At 38.4% G+C, this 23,070-nt stretch overlaps 2 protein-coding genes across 3 annotated transcripts in view; one reads left to right on the plus strand and one right to left on the minus strand.

The window, feature by feature from the left end:
• LOC135080510 (cyclin-dependent kinase-like 4) overlaps positions 1 to 20,604 on the plus strand; it is a 36,380-nt gene extending 15,776 nt beyond the window's left edge. For both annotated transcript variants that reach the window (XM_063975149.1, XM_063975150.1), the window contains exons 4-9: positions 2,482 to 2,647; positions 16,278 to 16,385; positions 16,559 to 16,701; positions 17,138 to 17,233; positions 18,897 to 19,028; positions 20,440 to 20,604. In XM_063975149.1, the coding sequence (XP_063831219.1) occupies positions 2,482 to 2,647; positions 16,278 to 16,385; positions 16,559 to 16,701; positions 17,138 to 17,233; positions 18,897 to 19,028; positions 20,440 to 20,547 (753 nt within the window). In that variant the 3' untranslated portion in view covers positions 20,548 to 20,604. The remainder of the gene's footprint in view (positions 1 to 2,481; positions 2,648 to 16,277; positions 16,386 to 16,558; positions 16,702 to 17,137; positions 17,234 to 18,896; positions 19,029 to 20,439) is intronic.
• Positions 20,605 to 22,031: 1,427 nt separating this feature from the next.
• On the minus strand, positions 22,032 to 22,617 carry LOC135080515 (uncharacterized). Its single transcript, XM_063975157.1, has 2 exons — positions 22,394 to 22,617; positions 22,032 to 22,218 (listed from the first exon to the last, which is right to left on the minus strand). The coding sequence occupies exons 1-2, from the start codon at positions 22,538 to 22,540 to the stop codon at positions 22,177 to 22,179; spliced, it is 189 nt and encodes a 62-aa protein (XP_063831227.1). The 5' UTR covers positions 22,541 to 22,617; the 3' UTR covers positions 22,032 to 22,176.
• Between the last annotated feature and the right edge of the window lie 453 nt (positions 22,618 to 23,070).

A 23,070-nucleotide genomic window follows, 5' to 3' on the forward strand; every position in this document is an offset into this window, starting at 1 on the left:
AATAAAAAAGGATAACTAACTAATTTGGTTTGTTCCTAAGTCTACTTTTATCAAGTTACAAGTAGATTTTTTATCAAGTAACAAGTAGATTTCTATAAGTAGATTTTTGAAGCTTGAAGATTTATGTGGCCCAGCTGGTAGAGATTGATTGATAGAGAATAGTTTGATTGATCGAGCATTGGGGCTCAATAGTGTTCCTTGGGGAAGACCTGTAGAGTGTAGACGTCCAATAGGAAACGAGGCAAATTGTGATGAACCTCTTACAATATCTGTTAGAGCATTCAAACAACAATTACCTAACATAGAGAAATCGTAATTCACCCAAATTGATTTACATCCCATTTGCTATTCCTTCTTGGCTTGACGTCAATTAGCCACAATTTTCTCGATAGATTCTTTTCTACTACCAACGTCATTGGCTTATTTGAACCCATGTCATGTCAGTCTTCAAATTCATCAAGTCAAGTCGATCATCAAATTCAATGTCACGGCAAGTTAATGGCAGTTTAAAAATTCATTGATTCAGCTATTTGACATTCAGCACACTGTTTAGTATGCATGATGAAGTGAATGTTAATGTTGAGGATTTGCATTATGGCCTGCAGTGTTTTTATCGTCATACCCAATATACTTTTTATTTACCCATAATATTGAATTAGTTACATAAAGTTTTTATATGATTGCTGGACAATCGCAAAATTATGATATGTCTGGCTTAGTCTAGGTTTTCTTTTTTAATCAATTCCTAATTAAGTATCCATCTTGCCTTAACCAATAGATTTTCTGGAGCGTTTGGCAAAAGTACACAAGTAGGTAGTTAATAATTTATTATTCTTCCTTCTTTTTGAACGTAATGATGTTCGCTCTTAGACCGAGGTCTTCCCCCAGGATTTTTACAATGGGGCAGGCGCTTATTTTGCTAAAAAAATGGCAAAAATTTGAACTTTTGCTCCAGTTAATCACAAAATTAATAGGTAGGTATGAAGAACGACTAGCTAATTGAATATTTATATTTATTATCGTCTAATGAGTGTTTGATGTAAAGTAGTCATTACCGTTATTTAAATTACATTTGATACCGGCTATTCTCAAAAGTTCAAAATTAAGACAAATATTTTTAAAGGTCAATGCGATTTCGAAATATTGAAAGTAGGTTTCCTAAAACAGCCATGTAGGAACCGACAAGGTTAATGTGCAATCCAGTTTTGATACTGTTCGTTTTGTGTAGGCTTTTTTGATAACACAATGATATAATAATATAATAATTATGTATTTCTTTAAAACGTTTTCAGAAATACATAAGGTATGCAAAAGTACGAACGGTACAATTAAAGGCCAATGACCTGTATAAAATGTCGTAATTAATCCATGCTCAAATGAAAGAAACCCAGGTCAACGATATTTGCTTTGCTTTATTTTTTGCATTGTTGACTTAATTTTGTGAAGATTTGGGTAACGAACACAGAACGAATTTTTTTTCGACTATTTAGGAACTAGAATTTGTATCTTATTTATTATTCTATTTCTAACCTACTTATGTTTTTTTAGCAGCAGGTTACCCTCCTATGCAGTGGTGGCGAATCCTTGATTAGGGAGTGCGACTGTATTTTGGAAGCTTTGGTCGAAGCTTGCATGCATCACATTAGGTATTTTCTGTTTTCGCCAATGCACTTTTCACAATTTTGTTCCTAGCGCCTGGACTGGTCACTTGGATTTGTCCAAGACTGGTCATCGGACTGGCGTTTTGATCGTTGTCCAACCTACAGTGGAATAGTCATAATAAAACTATAAAGCCGTGATTACACTAAGTTACGCTACGCAGTGTGATCACCGCCTAAATACTCTACTACAGATGTTCTCAGCCTACTTGCTTGTAAAGTTGTGCAAACTTCTCTGACCTTGAACGCTACATTTTTGCCGGCTCGTTAAGTTCGCGTGGTCTTAGCAAACTTCCTGACTTCTTATTCTGAGACAAGTTAAACAGTAGGGTTCAGTACCCTTAGTATTTAAAATGTTAACTCTTCCGTGCTCTTGACCTCAGAAGGAGCGCAAAAAGTGACACAAAGACTGTCCTTAAGATAGGAGAATAAGAAATTCCTAAATAATTTCTACTTACTTATTTAATGTCGCTGTCACTCATTCATACCAAACAGAAGGAGACATATAGAATTATAGAGTCGAAAATATTAAAATTGTATTCCATGTAAAGTAAATCCTCCCTACTACCTGCTAACTAAGCTATGTATACTACGTGTGGTAGAGCCAACTACAATCTATGTTTATGCCATGTCAACAATGTTTTTGATGAATCTTTTATTGTTTGTTATTCTACCTACCTTTTTGTGTATCTTTGAGTTATTTTGTCGTGCAAGAGCTAAGATACCAAGTAAGGTTGCTGCAGTATACGGTTCATTTTGATTCACCGGTCAGCTACCTTTAATTTGAAAACCATTTTCCTCAAGCTGACCTGTCTTGTCCCAGGGTTGTCCAGAGCTGCTCTCGAAGCAAATCATCTGGCAGACACTGCAGGGCGTGGCGTACTGCCACCGGCACAACTGCATCCACCGGGACGTGAAGCCGGAGAACATCCTGCTCACCAGTGAGGGAGTCGTCAAGCTCTGCGACTTCGGCTTCGCGAGGATGATTAGTGCGTATTGCTGCCTTTACAGTATATTTTGGGTAAAGTTAACCCTTTGGTTGTGTCATATTACTGTGCAGTCACTTGAAAACAATAAGCCTAGCGCAGATCACCAAGTTTTTGTCGGCCGATAGTTTAGTCGGGCAGTTAATCGGTATGGGCATGTATGGAAGTGCGCACATTACACCGATTTGAATTTCATACAAATTAAAATCGGGCCCAACTATCGGCCGACTAAAAGTCGGTGGTCTGCGCCTAGGTTAAACCTGTAAAGTTTCAATAGATTGTGAAAGTGTGACGTCAATCGTTTCGTCGAGTCGGGACAAAGGCCTCCCACAAGGATATCCAATCCAATCCAGGTGCTTCCCGCAATCTTCACCAGATTCTCGGATCACCTAGTAGGACGCCTGCCCACACTTTGTCTTCCGAACCATGGTCACGATTTGAGAACTTTTTATTGAAACTGTAACGTCACTAAGTTTATGGGCATGCTTATCCTGCCCACTTTGGAACCGCGCTACATTTTCCCTTCATAAATTTTACACGATTATTATCCTTATTCCTAACCCTCCAACGTTCCTGATCCTTTCCATCCTCCCCTAGGTGGCAGCTGTTCTTCCGAATACTCCGTGCACACCATGATACCCTTCGGTGTGGACGTGCGAAGACGAGCTAGTAACTATTAACTCTATTTTTAAATAGTTTTTTAAAAGAACACTTACATACTCTGTAAGTACCTAAATGTAGTTAACATAGTTTAAATTTTTAGGTAGTACAATTTCCGACTTTTATACCGGTTGCAGACCAAGAGCTAAGCTAAGTTAGTTTCGTTTAGCTCGCATAGCTGACGCAGTTTCGACTGAAAACTATGCCAATTCTATGGGAAACTGCGTCAGCTACTTATGCGAGCTAAACGAAACTAACTTAGCTTAGCTCTTGGTCTGCAACCGGCATTAGGTAAAATGACGTCTTAAAATCCTTTATGTGTAAACAATGTTACTACAGTTGTTTACTAGTTATTTTATTGTCTTGCAGGTTTGTAGTTATTGCTTAATATTGGAGACCAAAATATTTAAGGGTGCAAAGGGCCAAAGTTCTCAAGTGTCACACTACAATGAGCAATAGAATTCAGATTTTGAGACACATTTACATAAGTACCGTCGTTTATGTTAATCCATTGTCATCGATTCATTGTTTGTAAATCTTCATTCATTGACGCGAGTGACTTTCCATGTTTCGTTTTATGAACGGGACGTTATGGTGGCCACTCATTGGGAGCTTTTACGTGTAATTGTTTTTATTTATTTTCTTTATTTGGAAAACATACAGCTTATATGATACAGATAGCATTATTAAGTAATAAAACAGTTCAAATTGCTTCTAATGTGTACCACCTACCTTCTTAAAAAATGCGCGTTTACAATGCACGATCCGATTTACGGCCATGTCTCGAGATAAAACTAGTGTAACGCGACGATCGTTGATGCTCACACTCGAGTTTGGCGGGCGTTCATTTTAAAAACCCGCGGGGCTCGCGCGCTCTGTCGGCGCTCTTCGCCAACGATCGGTCGTAGAATCTTCTAGACTCGTGGATAACGCCAGTCCGCCCATGGCCGCGACACGCGCGTTCTTTCTGTGTTGTTTTGGCTGGATATTGTTGTAAATACTGTAACCAAGTACTGTATGTGTTATGTTTCGACGTGTTTGAGACAATATACGTTGTTTTGTGATACGATTCGTGCCTTTGAACTCAATAACGACCCCGAGACCCAACTTAACAAGTTTACAGTGACGCCCAACTCGCGGGGCACGATCACCAACACAAATGCAAACTCCGAAATCTGTTCAACACATTACTTGTGAGATACATAAATTATCATGCCTCAAAAAAGGAACGTCGCGAGAACCGCGAGGAACGAGGGTTCGGACTCGGACACGGACCACAACACCGATCTCGAAGTGGACAGGACTGTGGTGTCCTCGCCAAACGTCACCATGTCAGAAGAGATGCTGCAAAACCTTGTATCCAGTATCACCAGGAGCCAGGTGGAAGCGAGCCGTGTGCTTATTGAGAGCATTCTGTCTAATAACAGAGCCACTTCATCACCACGACTCGACACGCCAGGTCACGCGCAGCGCTCAGGCAACTTCGCGAAGTGCACGGCTCGATTTGACGGACGATCGAAAAACGCCGATGAGCTGGAAGCCTTCATCGATGCCATCGAGGTGTTTCGCGAGTGCACTAACATCAGCGACGAGCATGCTCTGCGGGGACTACCGATGCTGCTGGTCGGCGAGGCCGCCGTGTGGTGGCAGGGAGTGAAGGCGTCGGTCTCGTCTTGGACCGAAGCCCTACAGCGCCTACGAGGAATGTTCGGCGTGCCACGACCCGGTTATAAAATATTTCGTGACATTTTCGCGAGTGAACAAAATAGTGAACGAGCTGACGTTTTTGTTTGCAAAGTGCGCGCTTTAATCATGAAATTACCGTACACGGTGCCGGAAGAAATGAAGCTAGACATTATATACGGATTGTTGGACCGTAGAATAAGAAAACGAGTGTCTCCAATGATATTACAGTATTTTATATAATATCATTGAGTGTCTCGCGATGCTGTGGACGGGCTTGAACAACTCATAAATAAGGTCAGGTTGGTAGAAGAGTCGCTGGCAGAGGTAAGTTCGCTCAGTAATAATAATAGCGCGAGCCCCGTTAACCCCTCGACTGCGCGATGCCACTCGAACGCGGGCCCGAGCGTTAACCCGTCGAGTGCCGTAGATGACCCCCCGAGTGTAAGTAAAAGTAATGTAACATCGGGTGATGAGTCGTCTTTAATTAACCAGCGAAGTTCAGTTTTAAAATGCACAAATAGTGACGAGAAGAAGCGCTCTCGCCCCAAGTGCTCTTATTGCAAAGTGTTTGGTCATACAATAGACGTCTGCCGTAATAAAGAGAACAAAGTAAATACCGACTCGCAAAATTCACGTGACAGTAACATACTACGTTGCTACGGATGTGGTCAGCTGGGAGTAGTGCGGTCAAAGTGTGACAATTGTAATAGCGTGCCCATTTCGAGTAGTAAACCCGATTTCAGCACTGCACACGTTATCGATGGTGACGACCCGCGACCGCTAGTAGAGATACAGGTCGTTAGCCGAACGGGGGTCGCTATTCTGGACACGGGGGCCACTCACTCCATCGCTAGTCCGACGCTGTACAACTTATTGCGCGACGCGGGTGTTACTTTTAGAAACTCGATACGTACCATAGGCCTCGCAGACGGATCGCAGCAGACGCGTACCATCCTCGAGGGCGACGTCGATATAACCCTACAAGGACGGACGATACCTACCACGTTCTTGGTACTTCCGGATGCACAGACAAGGACCTTATTAGGCAGGGACTTCATCACTAGGGCAAGTATCCTATTAGACTTACCGCAGAACAGCTGGTGCTATAACGATGGGCCACGACGAACCTGGCATCCGTTTATCACCAGTTTTGAGCTGTCTACCACCAGCAAGGTAGAGCTGACGAAGGTGGAAGTGAAGGCGGTAGTGTTTGGGAAGAATAAAGGACCCAAGGTGACAAAACGTACGTCACCCACTCCGAAGCGTCTTCGAGCTGCTAATCCTAAGCTACCTTTTCCCGAGACCGGATGTAGTAGTTGGTATCCTGGAGCATTTATAATGCAGGGGGAGGGCCCTTACCAACGACCCGACGCACGTTGTCGTTCATACTTCACGGACAAAGGTGAACATGATTCCGGGTTTGTCAAGGTCAACCTGCCCTCCAAGTGTAGGTGCACCTCCGGGGAAACCATTCGGCGTTCCGTTTAGGGGGAGGGGTAAGTTAGTATAATATGTACTCTAATTGTAAGATATCCGGTAATCGGTAAGTTTCCGCTGACGAAGGTCGTCATTCTGTGCACTATTACTCCACTGGCGATGACGAATGACAGAACCTGCGGCGGAGCACCGATGTCTATACCGTGAGTAATACACCGGCTTTACCGAGTGAGTGAAGCCTGGACTACTTAGGCTTAACAACTACAAAACAGTAGGGAACCCACGCCTCTCAGTTGACCCCAATCGTAGGTGATGTTCGGTACCACCGGCACGATTGAAAGTTTTCCTGACCTTGACGCGAGGGCGCTACGTCTTGGTCAGAGGGGGAGGTTGTAACGCGACGATCGTTGATGCTCACACTCGAGTTTGGCGGGCGTTCATTTTAAAAACCCGCGGGGCTCGCGCGCTCTGTCGGCGCTCTTCGCCAACGATCGGTCGTAGAATCTTCTAGACTCGTGGATAACGCCAGTCCGCCCATGGCCGCGACACGCGCGTTCTTTCTGTGTTGTTTTGGCTGGATATTGTTGTAAATACTGTAACCAAGTACTGTATGTGTTATGTTTCGACGTGTTTGAGACAATATACGTTGTTTTGTGATACGATTCGTGCCTTTGAACTCAATAACGACCCCGAGACCCAACTTAACAAGTTTACACTAGTTAGTTTTGCAGGTCAATCGAATACCGCACTTAGCCTCATGATTGGGCCATTGTGCGCGATTTGTGTCTAGGCTGCTACAGGCCTCCTGCAGCGACGATAGTGATCGAAGAAATTGAGCCCGTTGTTCTGCTACGCTTAGGGCATGAATATCGGAATCTCGGAATCTCGTAATATCGGAATCTCGGACTGCGAGATCCGATATTTCAATTCCGATATTGAGCGACCCAATATCGTAATATCGGAATCGGATAATTTTTTTTATTGAGATTTTAAACAAAGCGTTTAAACTCGCCACAACCTGCCACAAAGCCCAAAGTACATGATTGGCAAAGACCTATGATTTACTCATGTCTCTCACCATCACTTTTTGTTCCACTGCAAAAATTTTAATATCTTTACTATTTATGGTTAATTTAACTTGTTCCACATCAATTTTAGCATTTGCCATAGGTACTTGACATCTCAACTCCCTTTCAAACATTAATTTTACTGGACTATGGACCGTCAGTTCTGCGTACTATGTGCCCTGCTCATTGCCACTTCAGCTTGCTAATCCGTCGGGCTATGTCAGCGAGGTGCTCCGTAAACTAACTAAGGTTAGTTAGTTTACGGAGCTCCTCATTTCTGATTAGCTCGTAAAGAAACACCAAGCTTATCCCTCTCCATAGCACGTTGTGCCCTATATTCAAAGGCCAAGTTTTCGAGCTGTATATCATCACTGGTAACACACACTATTCGACGATTTACCTCTTTCTCGAAATTGCATCTAACTATCTAGCTGATCGTTTGTCCGAGATAGACATACTTACTTGTCAACAATCTCGAGAATCGAGCTCCTAACCGAAACTGGGTAAGGAGCAACATGGACATTCGACGTAAGCTTCGTTTTTTCCATATTCATCCGAAGGCCTACCTGTTGGGAAACTCGATTAAGGTCTTCGAGCATTGTGATAAGGTCTTCCAACGGTTCTGCCTTAGTACGCAAAACAGACGGACGATAAGGCAGCAAGGTTCTGAAGAGGAGGCCACGTACCGGAAAGCGCAGCGTAGGACTCATAACCACAAGGTGGACCGACGACCTCATAAAGGTAGCAGGAAGGCGCTGGATGCAACCGGCTATTGTGAAAATCAGCATCGCAGCCTGTGTTCAGCAATGGACGTCCTATGGCTGACATGATGATGATGGATGGAAAAAATTACAAGCATATTCAAGTTTTTTACCACTCTCTACAATTTTTGTAACACGTGATTTGGATGACTCTAAAATTCGTTCCGCCAACATAAAACAGGGTAATATAATGAAGGAGTAAAAGTTTGTTAGATACCTGTGATTTTACAAAAACACTTTAATTATTTGCTAGTCCATTATAGGCTCATTATCAGTAACCATTCATTATCAGGTGATCCGTCTGCTCGTTTGCCTCTTGTCACATAAAAAACCAAATGCAATGGATACCCATAACGTAAAAATGGTTTTAAAATACTTCAATTTTATGAAGTGCTGTTTCGTACCAAATTAAAGATTTTGATTAAAATCATTATTTTATTGTAAACAATCCAGAATTCTTACGAATATAACCAAATATTAATTTTATAGCACATGAACTCAATTCCGATATTAATATCGGAATTCCGATATTGAGATCTAATATCGGAATCCAATATCGGAATTGAAAACCTTCCGATATTACATGCCCTAGCTACGCTACTGCACTCCATGAGCACATGCTGCGGTGTTTCCTCTGCCTCCATGCACCCCCTGCACAGTGGGCTGTCTGTAACACCTATGTTATGTAGGTGCTAGTTTAGTATACAGTGTCCGGTAACACTCAGGACCTTGCGGATGCTGTCCCTGTTTAGTCTGATGAGGCTGCGGGAGAACTTTTTCGATACGTCCGGAACCGCATCTTTTGTTTGCCTGCATCCTTCGCTATTTTTCCATTCTGTGTGATGTTTTTTTTTCTGTTTTGGAGCGCAGCCAGTTCCTGAGATAAAACTAAAAAATAATTTCATCCAGTAACATTATAGAGCAGTACGTGCAAAAATTCCAGTTACAAACTATCGTAGAACATCAGACGAAAATAATGGCTCTACCCTAACTACTTTTCCTACCTATCCTCAGATCCCGTTACAGAATTCATCTAGATACCCAGTGCGAATCCACCCTAAAGTATGAAAATGTCATACCCGGTTTTAGTATGCTTAACTTACAGTGCGGTTTCACTAAGGTATTGTTGGATTGTTTCAAAATAACAGGATGATTTATTATAGTACACAAGCTATGCATGATAATTTATCGTTTATGCAATAACTAAACGTCTCAATCGCTACAATAGTAACTAAGTAGTAGCACAGAATAATAATAAGTACTACGTACAGAAGTTTTACTTCGCGAAGGTATTTAAAAAAATGTATGCTCAATGTCATTAACAATATGGTGTAATTTAGCTTGTCTCAAGAGTCAAGCTAGTTTGTCAGAAGTTTTGTTGACAAACGTCAGTGATCGGTACTGCGCCGAAGCTATAGGGCTGACTTCGGTAAAATGATGTGACGTGAGGTGCCAATCTGCAGAAAATGGCGGAGGAAATACATGATTTAGCATGAATTATCATGAATAATATTAACTACTTATTTACCTCTCAGTGTCTTGAGGCAACTTAAAAAAGTACATTCTGTGTTTTTATTATTATTTAGGCAGTTAAATACTGCACAGTATTTAGTACACCATTTTCTTTATTTTTTTCCATCATACACAAGAATACGCGTGCGTGAGTCAATGTTCGCTCGTATGTGAGGCCTTGTCGAATAGTACTCTTGTAGGGGGCAATCGTGCGTGTTTTGTTTTCGATGTAAACTCGCGGAGATGAACAGGCCTGGTAGTAGTAATCAAATAGGCTCTTTCCAGGGCATTTGTACACGTTCCCAAATACTTCTAGCTTGCTCTACCACTTCAAGACAAGCTGATATGGGCTGTATAGGCCTAAGATGCGCGCCGCGATAAGCGGTTATCGCGCCATTTTATCGATTTTGCCTATAATACATTTTGGCGTCGATAAAAGTTATCACGGCGCGCATCTTAGGCCTACTGGTGTATATCGATCTATCGATAGGTATGGTCCTCACCTATCACCTGGCTTCGGCTTGACCCCTTACAGGAAACACCCTGTATATTATGCGTGATAGAATTCCTAGCTAATGTTTGTATCATTTGATTTTACTACTTACTGGTTTATGATGCTTAGTACACCGAATGCGGAAAGCATTGGTTCCTATTTCCTGAACATGCTGAATTAATGAAATCTTATTATCAGCTGTTAATATTATAGTTTTAAACTTATTTCCTGCCGTCTAGGCGAACTTCTAGCAATAAGGAAACATTAATTGAATTTGCAAAATTGAGAATCTAATTTAGCCAGACGCATCGATGTGATTTTACTTGACAGTCTTTGTTTATTTGTGTGTAGGTATGTGGAGTTGTAAATGCATAAATTCTTTTAGTTGACGCGGAAGCTCTAATTTTGTTTTTCTCAGTCGGAATTTGGCGTTGTTAATTTACCAGTCCGGTTGATGAAATTCTTCGTTACATTGCCATATGTACCTACTCGTAGAGCAGTCTGCTTATAAGCTGACATGTAGCCATACCTACACTAAAATTACATTAATTATTGATCGTCAACCGCATTCTACTAACGCTTTTAATTTGGAAAACAATAACCTATCCAAATTACAGTCAGAAACCACCAGTTACTATAAAACCACTCAGAAATAACAACACTAGAGTATTATTATTTCCCGCATAATTCATTTAATCGATGTTAACCGGCGATACGAGCTGGATTCAGGCTACCTTATCGGTGATCGGCCCCTGGGCAGCCCTTTTATTGTTACACAAATCAATACTAAAGGGCCGTAGAGAAACGAATATGTAGAGTTACTATTACTACTTTAATGCCTGTTATTAAAGGGCCCTATTGGTTGTTTAATAAATGAAATGACTGAAAAATGCCCCGATCATGACGCACTGTATTATGATCTATTTGATTGAATTGTCTGAAAAAGTCTGCCTGGATCTTTGATTTCTGTAATAATAAAATTATTGACTCATTGCTCACTAAGAAGAAGAAGACTCTACCTAGGGCTTAGTAGTTAAGTAGGTACTTGAAGTCGATAGAAAAAGAACTTTGGAAAGAGTTCTGGAAATTATTTTTGCAAATATTAAATAGATTAGTATATTAAATTTTCATGCAAATTCACCGAAAGTGATATAAAGTAAAAAGTATTTATTTCTAAAAGATGTCACAATAATGTGTGCAATAATTATTTTATTCTGGCAGTCTTTGCACTAAGCAAGAAAGCTTGTATCGTAGCGGACTGAGATTATAGATAGCGGCCAATACAAACAATGAAATTGGTCTCGATAGGACGGACTTAATTAAAACTAGACGCTACTACTTCTGATACCGAAGTATAAATAGTTATGATATAAATATCGCACAAAGGTGCGTAGATTTTCAAAATGTCAGTAAACAAATTCGTCAAAACATTTCCGTCTCAACGAAACAAGAAAATGTATAAATAGTATAGCGTTATGCGGAATCTGGTTTTGCTATTTTTATTCATATCTTTATTGTACTGCTTGTTCCGACCATGTCCTGTTTTGTATCTCTGATAAATAAATAAATCTAACATGCGGAATAGATTGTCCAATATTTGACCTTCATATATCGTTGCGAAGACGATGCGTCTTGCCTCACAGCCGGTCAGTTCGAATCTCGTGAAATAGGCGCCTGGGCCATTCTTAAATTTGTGCCAATTTTTTTTAAAAAATTAAAGATTTTTTTTTTTAACTTTTTGCGATGTGTATCGAAAGTATAAACCAAAAGCATACTTTTGATGTATATGGACAACCTTAAAGCCCTCGGAAAGGAAACAAAATAGCCTACGTAAACACGGCTGTGACACTGCATGACACGGATGTGACAGTTTTACATTTTTACTGTAAATAATAATATTTATGTTGTTAAATTTATATCATAATAGTTTAAATTGATTAACAATAAAATACACTAAATTCGTTTCATCAACAAAGGTGTTATTTGGTAATATGTACTTTTTTCTGAACATCCAAAAATTTAATTAAAATTGAGATCAAAAATACTGTCAGGTAGTTAATATATTTACTAGATAATAAAAAATAGACTTTTTATTATTAGCACTATTTGATCATGCTTCCGATATGCTACCTACATGGTTTCGATATGATAATATGCTTAACAAATTAGTAAATCTTAAACACAGTAGGTACCTAATTGAGTATCAAATGAGATTTCTGTAGGATTCACATAACAGTTGGTTTTGACAACTTAAACATGTTTCATAGTCACCGTACCACTAAAAATATGGTTAATAGCAATTCCTTTTAAAACAACTCCGACCACCTCTGCAGGGCCTTTACCGGGAGCTGTCTCAGTAAAATTTGATATTACTGCAGAAATGAGAAAGTGCAATAATTTTTCCTTCGTGGCATCTAGAAAATCATACTAGCGAAAAATAAGTACACTTACTAAAAGGCTACTCCTAAAAATTGCACAATACACAAAATAATTTAGCAGAACAACAAAAACTATTAAAATAATAAAAATATAATGTCACAACCACGCGTTATAATGTCACGACCATGTACTTAAATAGTTTGCGGTAGTGACACATTTTTAATACCATGGCCGTGACAATTTGGAACGTGTCCGATATATCCAAAAAACTATCTGTGAATTAGCAGATCTTGTGCAATTATCTGAAACTATACTGCATGAGGTACATAATTATGTTTTATACAATAGCGTGACATTGATACCTACCTTTAAAAACCGTACACGGGATGGACGTGTTATGGTTGTCCCTTTTTTCAAATAAATAGGAAATAATTTTTTGCGGCTCACTCACTACGTTCAGCCATTTGCAAATCTAATATTATGACAATGTTACTGTTCTAAAAAAACTTAGCAAGGGATGTCAATATCAAAGATAGTTTTTTACCGAGTTACGCATATTTAAAGTGGCGCACGTGGTTGTGACACAAAAACTGCTCACACAATGTTTGGTGTTCAAAATCAAAAATGGTAATTATTATTGATATAAATTTTTAACAGTCTTATATAACATGTATTAATCTTGCATAATTACTGTAATATTTATCAAAATAACATAACATCTCTTCAGAAAAAAATATTGTATGTCCAAATCCGGGAATCTCACACTACACGGTCCGTGACATTTTGGACTTGTAACTTTTTTTTAATATTCTTCTAATAGTTTTATGATAAAAATGATATTGGGCCTAGTTAATAGAGGTATTTCACTAAGTAAATTAATATACAGTGCACTGATTTTCTTTAAAAACATATGCTATTCTTACATCTCACACAAAAATGCGTAAGAATAAGAATGGCCCGCCTATGCGTTGACCGTGGCACAGATGTAGCTTAGGGCTGAACAGTGACATAGGTAGGTACATTGCAAGTGCACTTGCGGCATCTAATGATGTTTTGATTGAATTGAATTGAAATCAACCTTTGATTTCGTTACAAGACTGGTCTGGTATGCTGTAGTCTTCATTTCAAGATACTTAGTTTAATTTTTTAAAGCCTTTAGTTTTGTACGCAGTGGATTTGAACGCATCAATTTTGATCGTACTTAGAGGTACAATTTTCTATTGTATTGTTAATAGAGCCATTACTTGGCGTTCTCAGTACACTAAACTCATCGGAATCCTTGTCTTTTCTTTTATTTATCTGTATATTTTTAATGTAAAACGTAGTAACCCTACATAAGTCTCGTGCAGCGGCGCAGGCGCCATCTCAGTGTAGTGTTAAAACGTGACTTTTGCAACTCCCGCGCAGCGTAAAGTAGCTAACTGGTTCAGAGACCGCTTGCCCAATGTGACTTATCAATACGAAGTATTGGCGCCCTTTTATTATAAAGAAGGAAATCTATTTGTTATTTTATTTTGTACTTGCATCGAATAGATACTTACTTTCTTTCTTTCTAATTTGCCCTTTTGAGGATAAATCTAGTTAAAAGAGTCCATAACCGTTTACCTGAGTCTTCCCGTAGGTTACTACGAATAAGAATAGAATAGAATAGTATAGTTTTTTATTTGAAAGAAAGACATACAAGCAGGCAAGACATAGGTACCTACATAATGAAAGAGATACACAAATGGACAGATAGCTGCTTGTGCCCCTCTGACAAAAAGGCACCCGCTCAGCATGTACATCAAGACCGCACCAGGGCTTGTCTCTAAACTGATTTTCAGCGGGGCCCTCTGTTGTCAGCAGCATTACATTATATGGGATTGCTCTATAACGTATTTTTAGAACTTATCTAGCACACTGCGTTACCAGAAAGTAATCTCTGTCAGTCAACCAGCAGAGAGGACTTTTGTTTAAACATGCGAGAGTACTTTTCAATACTTTTATATGAACACGACCGTAATTTTAGCCTGTCCTAAATGAAACTTATTTAAATGTTTTACCACCATCATTATCCATGCGTGCGTACAGGCAGCGATCAATCAAACTACCCTCAACTGCCTCAACCCACGTACTTACAGCAAAAGATACACGCGAACAGACGCTAACGCTAAATGGATTCGCTCTGCAACCCCGTGACCTACACTGAAAATAACCCTTCGGAGAGCTTTCGCGAACTTTATATTTAGCTGAATGTGGAAATGACTCCGTCTTGTGACGTCTCAGTAGGAAATTGATGTACAGTCACGGAATGAAAAATAATAATAATAAATAATAATAATAAATCTTTGGACAATTTCACACAGCGCCAGCTAGCCCCAAAGTAAGCAACTTTTAATGCTTGTGTTATGGGTGCTAGCTTAACGGATATACTACTTATATACTTTTTTTTTTAAATACATACATATTATACATAGTCACACCCAGACCCGTCACAGAAATTAAAATTCATCATTTCAATTTCTGCCCGGCCGGGAATCGAACCCGGGACCTCTCGGCATAGTAGTCCGTTCTGAACCACTACACCAAACGGCCGACTAAAAAAGGTTCGTCAGTTTTGAAATTGATTCCTTCAACGAATCGCGAGCACATATTACCTTTTGAAACTATGTTACAGAATAATCTCGAGTTAGAGAAAATAATCTTTAACTGTTCGTCAGTAAAGTTCAAAATTATTCAGATCAAAGTTGTTTGACGATTTATCTTGTCAAGAAGATTATTATGATTGATAAACTAAAACCTTCTTGTTGGTTCAACCTGCCAGTATTATTTCTGTTAAATAAAAAAAACTATTGTCAATTGGTCAATGTCATCATTGCATTGCACTGATGGAATAGAAAAATAAACAAGCAAAACCTTATTCGTTAGCAAACGTCATATTTATTTAAATGTTAGCAGCACGGTTTCTTGCACTGTTATGTTGGCAGGTTTGAATCTTACAGTACCCAGTGCAAGCGAAAACCGACACTAAGGTGACGAACCTTTTCATTCCGCGACTGTACTTAAGTAAAACCTGAAAGTATCTTCTGCATCTACAGCTGAATATTACTTACTGATCACCTGAAAAACCGGTTATCCTTAACTTGTTCAGAAGTCAGAGACTGAAGTTAAGCATAAATAAATGATAAAAATTCAATGTAAAATATTTGTACTTACTCTACATTTAGTTGAGTATATTAAGTTGACTAATTTTTAACCGTAACCGTAGCTTACCGAGTTGTAAATTATTGTAGCTTGTAATAGGTAAAAATCTGTTGAGTTTTCTGAGGTTTTCCATTATCTCAATTAAGTAAGTGCCCTCGCCCACGGCGACTTTTTGTAGCTTTTTTGTAGCACTTTTGTCTGTAATAAGTATATTATATGCGTTGCAAATGCGACTAAAGCGCGTAAGTAGCAATGCTGTCGCGCGTTTCGTAAAATGTCGCCGTGGGCGAGGGCCCTTAAGAGCTCTATCCGGATGTTGTACCTACTGGTTGAGCATTGGTGATAGTCTTCTAGCTTTAATCTTAAAATTGTTCGCAAAATTAGCATAGTAATTAATGTTTTCAAATGATTAAGTACTCCTTAGCTAATAAATATCATTTCGCCAACATGCCCAGGCCCCGGAGAGAGCTATACAGACTACGTGGCGACGCGATGGTACCGCGCGCCCGAACTGCTCGTCGGTGACACCATGTACAGCACGCCCGTCGACGTCTGGGCCATAGGTGCGTTGTCCATGCTAGCCAAAAAGTCCACTGAAGATTTTGTGTTCTAACTTAGCCAAATTTTAATTTAAGATGAAGAGCATCACATCCTATAATTTCTTTCACAGCAAAACCTGATGCAGCTTAATGTTAAAAAAAACTAATAGGCGTTCATACTATTTCTGCTTTTTCAGGATGCGTATTCGCGGAACTCCTGTCCAGCGAGGCCTTATGGCCTGGGAAAAGTGACCTGGATCAGCTATATCTGATAAGGAAGACATTGGGAGACCTCCTACCTAGGCACATGACAATATTCTCACAAAATACGTTCTTTCAGGTGGGTTATTTAATTTTTCGCCTGTTGCAATGTTTTAGTTAAATATTGGGGGAACTTCTTGTGTGTAATAGTGAAGAAGTGACATTTGTCGATACTTTTCTCAAATTAAATTCTAGTTTATTGATATTTCTACTGTCTATATGACGGACTATATATTTTTCGTAGTCGTAGGCTCTAGAATGAAATTGAAATGCTCAACATGTGCTACTCAGTTTTCGTTAGAGTAATGTACAATCAGCAAACAAAATAAGCTACCTACTACTAAACTAAGTTAAGAATAAAAAGTAGGGTAGAGTTTAAGAACGAGTTTAAAGTTATAGGTATCTACATAGAAAAGTCGAGAATATCGAGCTAATTCAATTGAAATTTGAAACGCACTTGAATTCTCTTTGTGTTTCAGCTTTTGTCAAATAACAATGAAACTTTTTCACTGCAGGGTATGGCCTTACCGGAGCCGACGACAATAGAACCATTGGAAAAGAAAATCCCTCAGCGATATGCCAATAACGAACTCATTATAGACTTTTTACAGGTAAGTTAAACTTTTTACTGCTTGATCATAATAATAAACATTTTTTTTCTTTAAAATAGGTAAATGTTGTTGTTAGAAGACATTTATTTACTGCAAATAGGCTTATAAAAAGCGTTTATAAATGTCCTTGTATTGTAAGGGTTTTACCACTACCTACCACTGATTCGGGACAGTGCAATGCTGAGAAGAAGCAGCGCAAGAAACTCAAGTCACTATTTGTCAGCCTCATGAGTGTAATACTTATGAAATCTCAAGTCTTTTATTATCCATCTCCACTTCTTCTTGTCGTGTCGACAACAAACCTAATACACAGTGTCAGCCCAAAACTCCGCTACAAGACTGGCGTCAGTAGCATTCATTAAATCTTCCTGTGCATACAGTTTTTTGATCCATCTCTACTGTGCTTATGCGTGATTGATATCACTTGTATCGTCCGCTCACCTAAGTAAAAGGTCACATAGCGACTTGCCTAAAGGTTGATTTCATAATGGTTACATTCAACCGTATTGTACGTAGTATGTATGAGGCCTTTGCCCTTTTGTAGAGCTGTTACTTACCCAATTGCTATAAATCGCGTTGTTGATTCCAATAACAAGCACAATAGGAGTATATTGGACAGAAACTATTATTTCCATTGGGACATCCGTATTGAGCAATATACAGATTAAGATGAAATAAATTGTTTGATTTTGTGTGGGCACACACTGCATTATCAATTTCAAGAGCTTATGGGATTATTCTAATAAACTCAGATGACGCTACTCCTCCTTTTACTTCTTATAAACATCTCCCTAGGTTGTCTGGAAGGAATCGCATTATAGCGAGAAGACCCCCTAAATTGTGCCGTCTCTACTGTGTATTCTTTATTTTCATTTGTGTAGGTACCTATAGTCTTTTTCACGTAAGATGATCCGTATGACACTTCAAGGTTATCCATATTACGCATACTACATATGCAGAATATTTTTGAAAAAATATTTGTATTTTATTAGCAATATAATAAAAAAAAATAACTACTTGTCTTGAAATATATAGTAAAATCTGAGTCTATTGATTATATTTTAATTAAATACGATGTAAAAATATTTTTTATTTAATGTACGCAATGTGTGAAACGGAATAGATTTAGTGCTGGGGTATTTCTTGTATAATAAAATCGATTATTTCCGCGGTTCATTAATCGATTGCAGTGAATACTTAGTTATTAAAAACATCACAAAAATCAACTATATTTTTCGATTCTTGACTTTAATAAACGCATTGAAAATAAATTAATAGTTTTTAATTTAAAGAAACAGAACCAGTACTTTTTAGGAATCGTTTTTTTGTACACGAACCATGGTATTTGAATATTATCAATAAAAAATTGTTAAAATAATATTTGTAATTAAAAAAAACATGTTTTTTGTTAAATAACACCTATACAAAATATTTCTCTAAAAGTAGGTTTTACTAACTCTCGAAAAAAATCGATAGATAAATCGCTATGGATTAGTTATGTGACATCTCTAAATCTTTCAAACTCGAAACGTCATACGGATCATCTTAGGTGAAAAAGACTATAGGTGTACAATGGTGTTTATGTGAAAAACTGCGAGTTACAAAAACTTGAATACTAACTGCCTGTCACGTTGTCTAATTTTATAATTGTTTGTGCTTTCAGAAATGCTTAGACAAAGACCCCATGATGCGGTGGACATGCGAGCAGCTGCTGCGGCATCCCATATTCGAAAACTTCCTATTCACAGTGCCCCATTCAGACCATGAAGAATACGAGAAAGCCCGAAGAGCTCAGGTAAACACAACATATTCATTAATAGTCCTTCGAGCCGGATAATTTCCATTTTCCCAAAATTCTTTTGAGACGTAAAATAGTCAATCTCTATCTGCTCCCCCTGAAACGTTAGGCTGAGTTTAACGAAAAACAAACTCATTTTCATCACAATCATATGCACAGAACCCTCTATCATACTTAGTTAGGTATAAATTTGTTTTTCTGCACCTTTTTCCGAACACAGCAAGAGTTTATGCAGCGGAGGGATGGTACCGAGGACACTGCTACTCCTCCTAGCGACACCACGGCCTCCAAGAAAAGCAAGGGCAAGAAGTGATGGTGAATTAGTTTACCTCACCTGGCAATGCTAAGAGGTGTGATGTGATTGTTTCACAAGAGTAAGATTAACATATACTTGTTGAAGTTGTTGATAGAATATGTTTTGGTCGGGTAGAGTTCATACTGGATTGAGAAGTAGGTAACTTTTAGATTAATTTATAAGACGTAGAAGTAATCGTCACGGTCGTTCGGAATGGTGCCATTAATAATTGGTCCCTTATAATATCTCTGGATCGATAGCGTACATACAATGACGGCGATAATATGCAGGTTGGACTTGGACTGTTGACGCAGTTACTGTAATTACAGTGGTGCTTTTAGCTGCAGTTGTCAGAACTCATCAACTAATCATGGACTGTCGTGTAGTCGTATTGATCGTAGCTTCTTTTACATTTTAAACCTTAACGTATGGAACTTAGCTACTGAGGTAGTTACTTTCTAAGTAGAAACGTAGGTATTTCTCGATTGATTTATGTACTATTAGTAGCCTATAATCATGATCTTTGACAATGAATTTTCAAGTGAAGGTTAAATCCTCCATTTGCCTCTTATAAATGAAGGCGATTACCAGGACCTTACTCTATAGTGGCGCCGTCATGGTGAATGCTAATGCGATAGTCCTCCTATCGCTTCAGCGCTCACCAATTAGCACCACGGACATAGCCACTAGCTAGCGAATAACATGACCTTACTGCCCTCACTGCATAAGTCATGGTGACGGTAGAATACATTTTTTACCAACTCCTACCTACTCTTCGCGCGGGTGTCGTAAGAGGCGACTTAGGGACTACACAACAAACAGAGATCGGGCAGCAGCGCTGAATAACATCAATCTTGTAAGCTGCGATCTCCATGCTTGGCAGGCGCCAAGCGTGGGGATTATGGCAAAACCCTCCACTATAGCGGAGGAAGCTCATAGTGTACTGTAAAGGGCTGTTGATGATGATGACTGCCCTCACTGCGCCAACTGGTGAGGGCAAACACGAGAGCCGTCATTGAAGAGCGTAGCATTCCTGCAGTGGGGTCTATAAGTGCCTTTAACCTGATGATATTTCCAATGTCTTTGTATTAATACTGTTCTTTTACTTCTCAGGTGCAGTCATCGCCCCTGCTGCCACAGCTGATTGTAAACGAGCGGGGCCACGCCACAAAGGGCAAGAAAAGTGAGATGGACGCGCGTAGCCACCTGCCCACCATATGACTAGCGCCCGTCGCGCGCCCGCGCAACTGATTGTGATTAAACGCCTTAACTGTTTTATTATTGTTTTATTTGGCCTATTTTTAAGCCCCAAGAGATTTTTTTATCTTTTTTAACCCTTAGGTGAGGTAGTTGTCCAGCTAAAAATAAAATAACCCTTAGATGAGGTAGTGGACCAGCTAAAAATAAAACAACTAAAGTAGCACATGGTGCTGCATGATTCTTACTAATGACTACACAACTTGAGGAACAAATATGAAGGGTCAACCTTCATATTTGTTTGTTCCTCAAGTTGTGATCCATATAGGAAAGGGAAAATGTTGACCAACACACTGTCTATGTGGGTATTATACCCCTATTACGGATTACTAATGTTTGGCCAAAAAACGTTTCCCAAATTATCACATCGCAAACAACGTTTCGCAAATTTTCATTTGGCAAATTCTCATTTGGCAAAACAACTTATAGCAAACTTTTAATTCGCAAATGCCGTTTTTGGCATATTATTGTTTAGCAAATTATTGTTTGGCAAAGTATGTTTTGGCAAATGTTTCATTTGGCAAAAATATTTCACGATACACTATTTACAAAATAATTTGATTGGTGCATAGAATGGAGTACAAATTAACAAGTGATTATTATTTTGTTTAGTGGGTAGTTAATATAAAATTTGTTCTATATTAATTTTTCATATTTCATTCTTTTTATCGAAATTTCCAAATGATTCATTAACAATAGAGGTGATTCTGGCGCTCGGCGGCCGCTGCCGCGGCACGCTTCGCTCGCCTTCGCGCGTTAAGGGTCACTGTTCTAACCTAACCTAACCTACTATTTTCTGCAATACCTACTTTCTGCAACCATACTATTTTCTGCAATCTCTTTGTTTTACATAACATTATTGTGAAAACCATGATCATCTGCCTCTGCCTTATGGTTTGATTTGTGGGTAAGTATGTGAAGTGTCGATTTGACCAAACAAATTATTTGGGATATAATATTTGGCAAAATAAAACATTTGCTATATAAACATTTGCCAAGTAAAATTTGGCCAAATGATAATTTGTCCAAATGAATTAGTTGCGAAAAGTACAGTTGCTAAAAGTTCATTTGGGAAATGAAACTTTGGCGATAAGTTGTTTGCGAAGTGAAATTTGGCGAAAAGTAATTTGGCCAAACGGAAGGATACCCCCTATTACACATATCCCTACTAAGACTTATTGAGATAGATTTGGGAATAGAAATAGCAGTAGTCAAGTGGAATAAAATAATGGCATGGTTCACAACTAACTAGGGTGGCAGCACATCCTGGCTAGATACCATGGTTTCACAAACAATAATGAATTAGTTTTTATAAGTTTGTAATTTATGTAGGTACTGCCCGATTAGAAATATTGATATCTGCTGATAGTTCGAAACTAGGTATCAAATATTGATGAATTGACATTATCTGCTTATCTTCTTTAAAATTAAAATTAAATGAAGCATACTTTTACTTTAGAATTAACATTTATTTTATTTACTAATGTATATAAATATCATGACATAAAACTTCTACAATTTCAACATAAGCGAGGATAATCAACTTTTAAATTTCTTAATTACATATTTACAAGTATGTGCACGGTTCTTCGCTTAATCCTTGGATGTTAATGAAAAGCTCATGTTTTTAATCATCTGTAAAGAGACAAAATTATTGAACAACTACAGTTCCTATGGAGAACAAAACCTACAAGCTTTGTTTTTGTTTACACAAATAGTCTTTAGTTCTGGTTTTTGATCTCATAATATACCTAGATACATAAGCTTATGTATTTTTAGTAAGCTAATACAAAATCAGTTTGATAAATACCTTTATAATCGGCAGTTTTTCTCTCTCTTCAGGAGAGACTAGAGTATCATTTTCCTGGAGCTTGTACCAGCCATAGTGCCCGCCGATGATCATTGGCACCATCACCAAAGCTACTATATTTCTTGAAATGAATGGTTTGATACTCATTTAATTTATTTTTACTTTTACGTTGTGAAAGACACAACACAGTACCAAAACAAATTTTATGTCAACTGTTTTTTTAGGTTATAATAATATAACCCACTAAAATAAAAAGGCAGTTACCCAACATCGAGTATTGTACAAAATCTATGTCCAAATCATCAGCTGACTAGCATTATAATTTTGCCAAATTAAATTAGAAAACAAATGACAGTAGAATGTTCGAATACTTAAAACTATAAAATATTAAAGTGAGATATTAAAATATTATTAATTATAGAAAATCGAAACATAAAACAATACAAAACAAAACAAAAGTTATCGAACCAAAATTAAGATAGTTTACCAAATTTAACAAAGAATGAAAAGGAAACTTTTTTTAACTTATTAAAATAAATATTTTTTGTTTTTATTGTTTTGGGTTTTGGAACGAATCCTTCAAAGACAATCAACACGTTTTCTGTGAAACAGCCAATAGTCAACTAGTTTGATGCAGTTTCCTACCAATAGCAGTACGTTTTGTAATCTGTCTCTGA

Source organism: Ostrinia nubilalis, chromosome 18 (assembly GCF_963855985.1).
Source record: "Ostrinia nubilalis chromosome 18, ilOstNubi1.1, whole genome shotgun sequence".
Classification (NCBI taxonomy): Eukaryota; Metazoa; Arthropoda; class Insecta; order Lepidoptera; family Crambidae; genus Ostrinia; species Ostrinia nubilalis.

Bases quoted from the DNA above. Each gene is read 5' to 3' on its own strand.
- LOC135080515 (XM_063975157.1), bottom strand. From the start codon at position 22,540: ATGAGTATCAAACCATTCATTTCAAGAAATATAGTAGCTTTGGTGATG. The intron at 22,219-22,393 runs GTATTTATCAAA...GTCTCTTTACAG, and splicing joins AAAAACTGCCGATTATAAAG to ATGATTAAAAACATGAGCTT.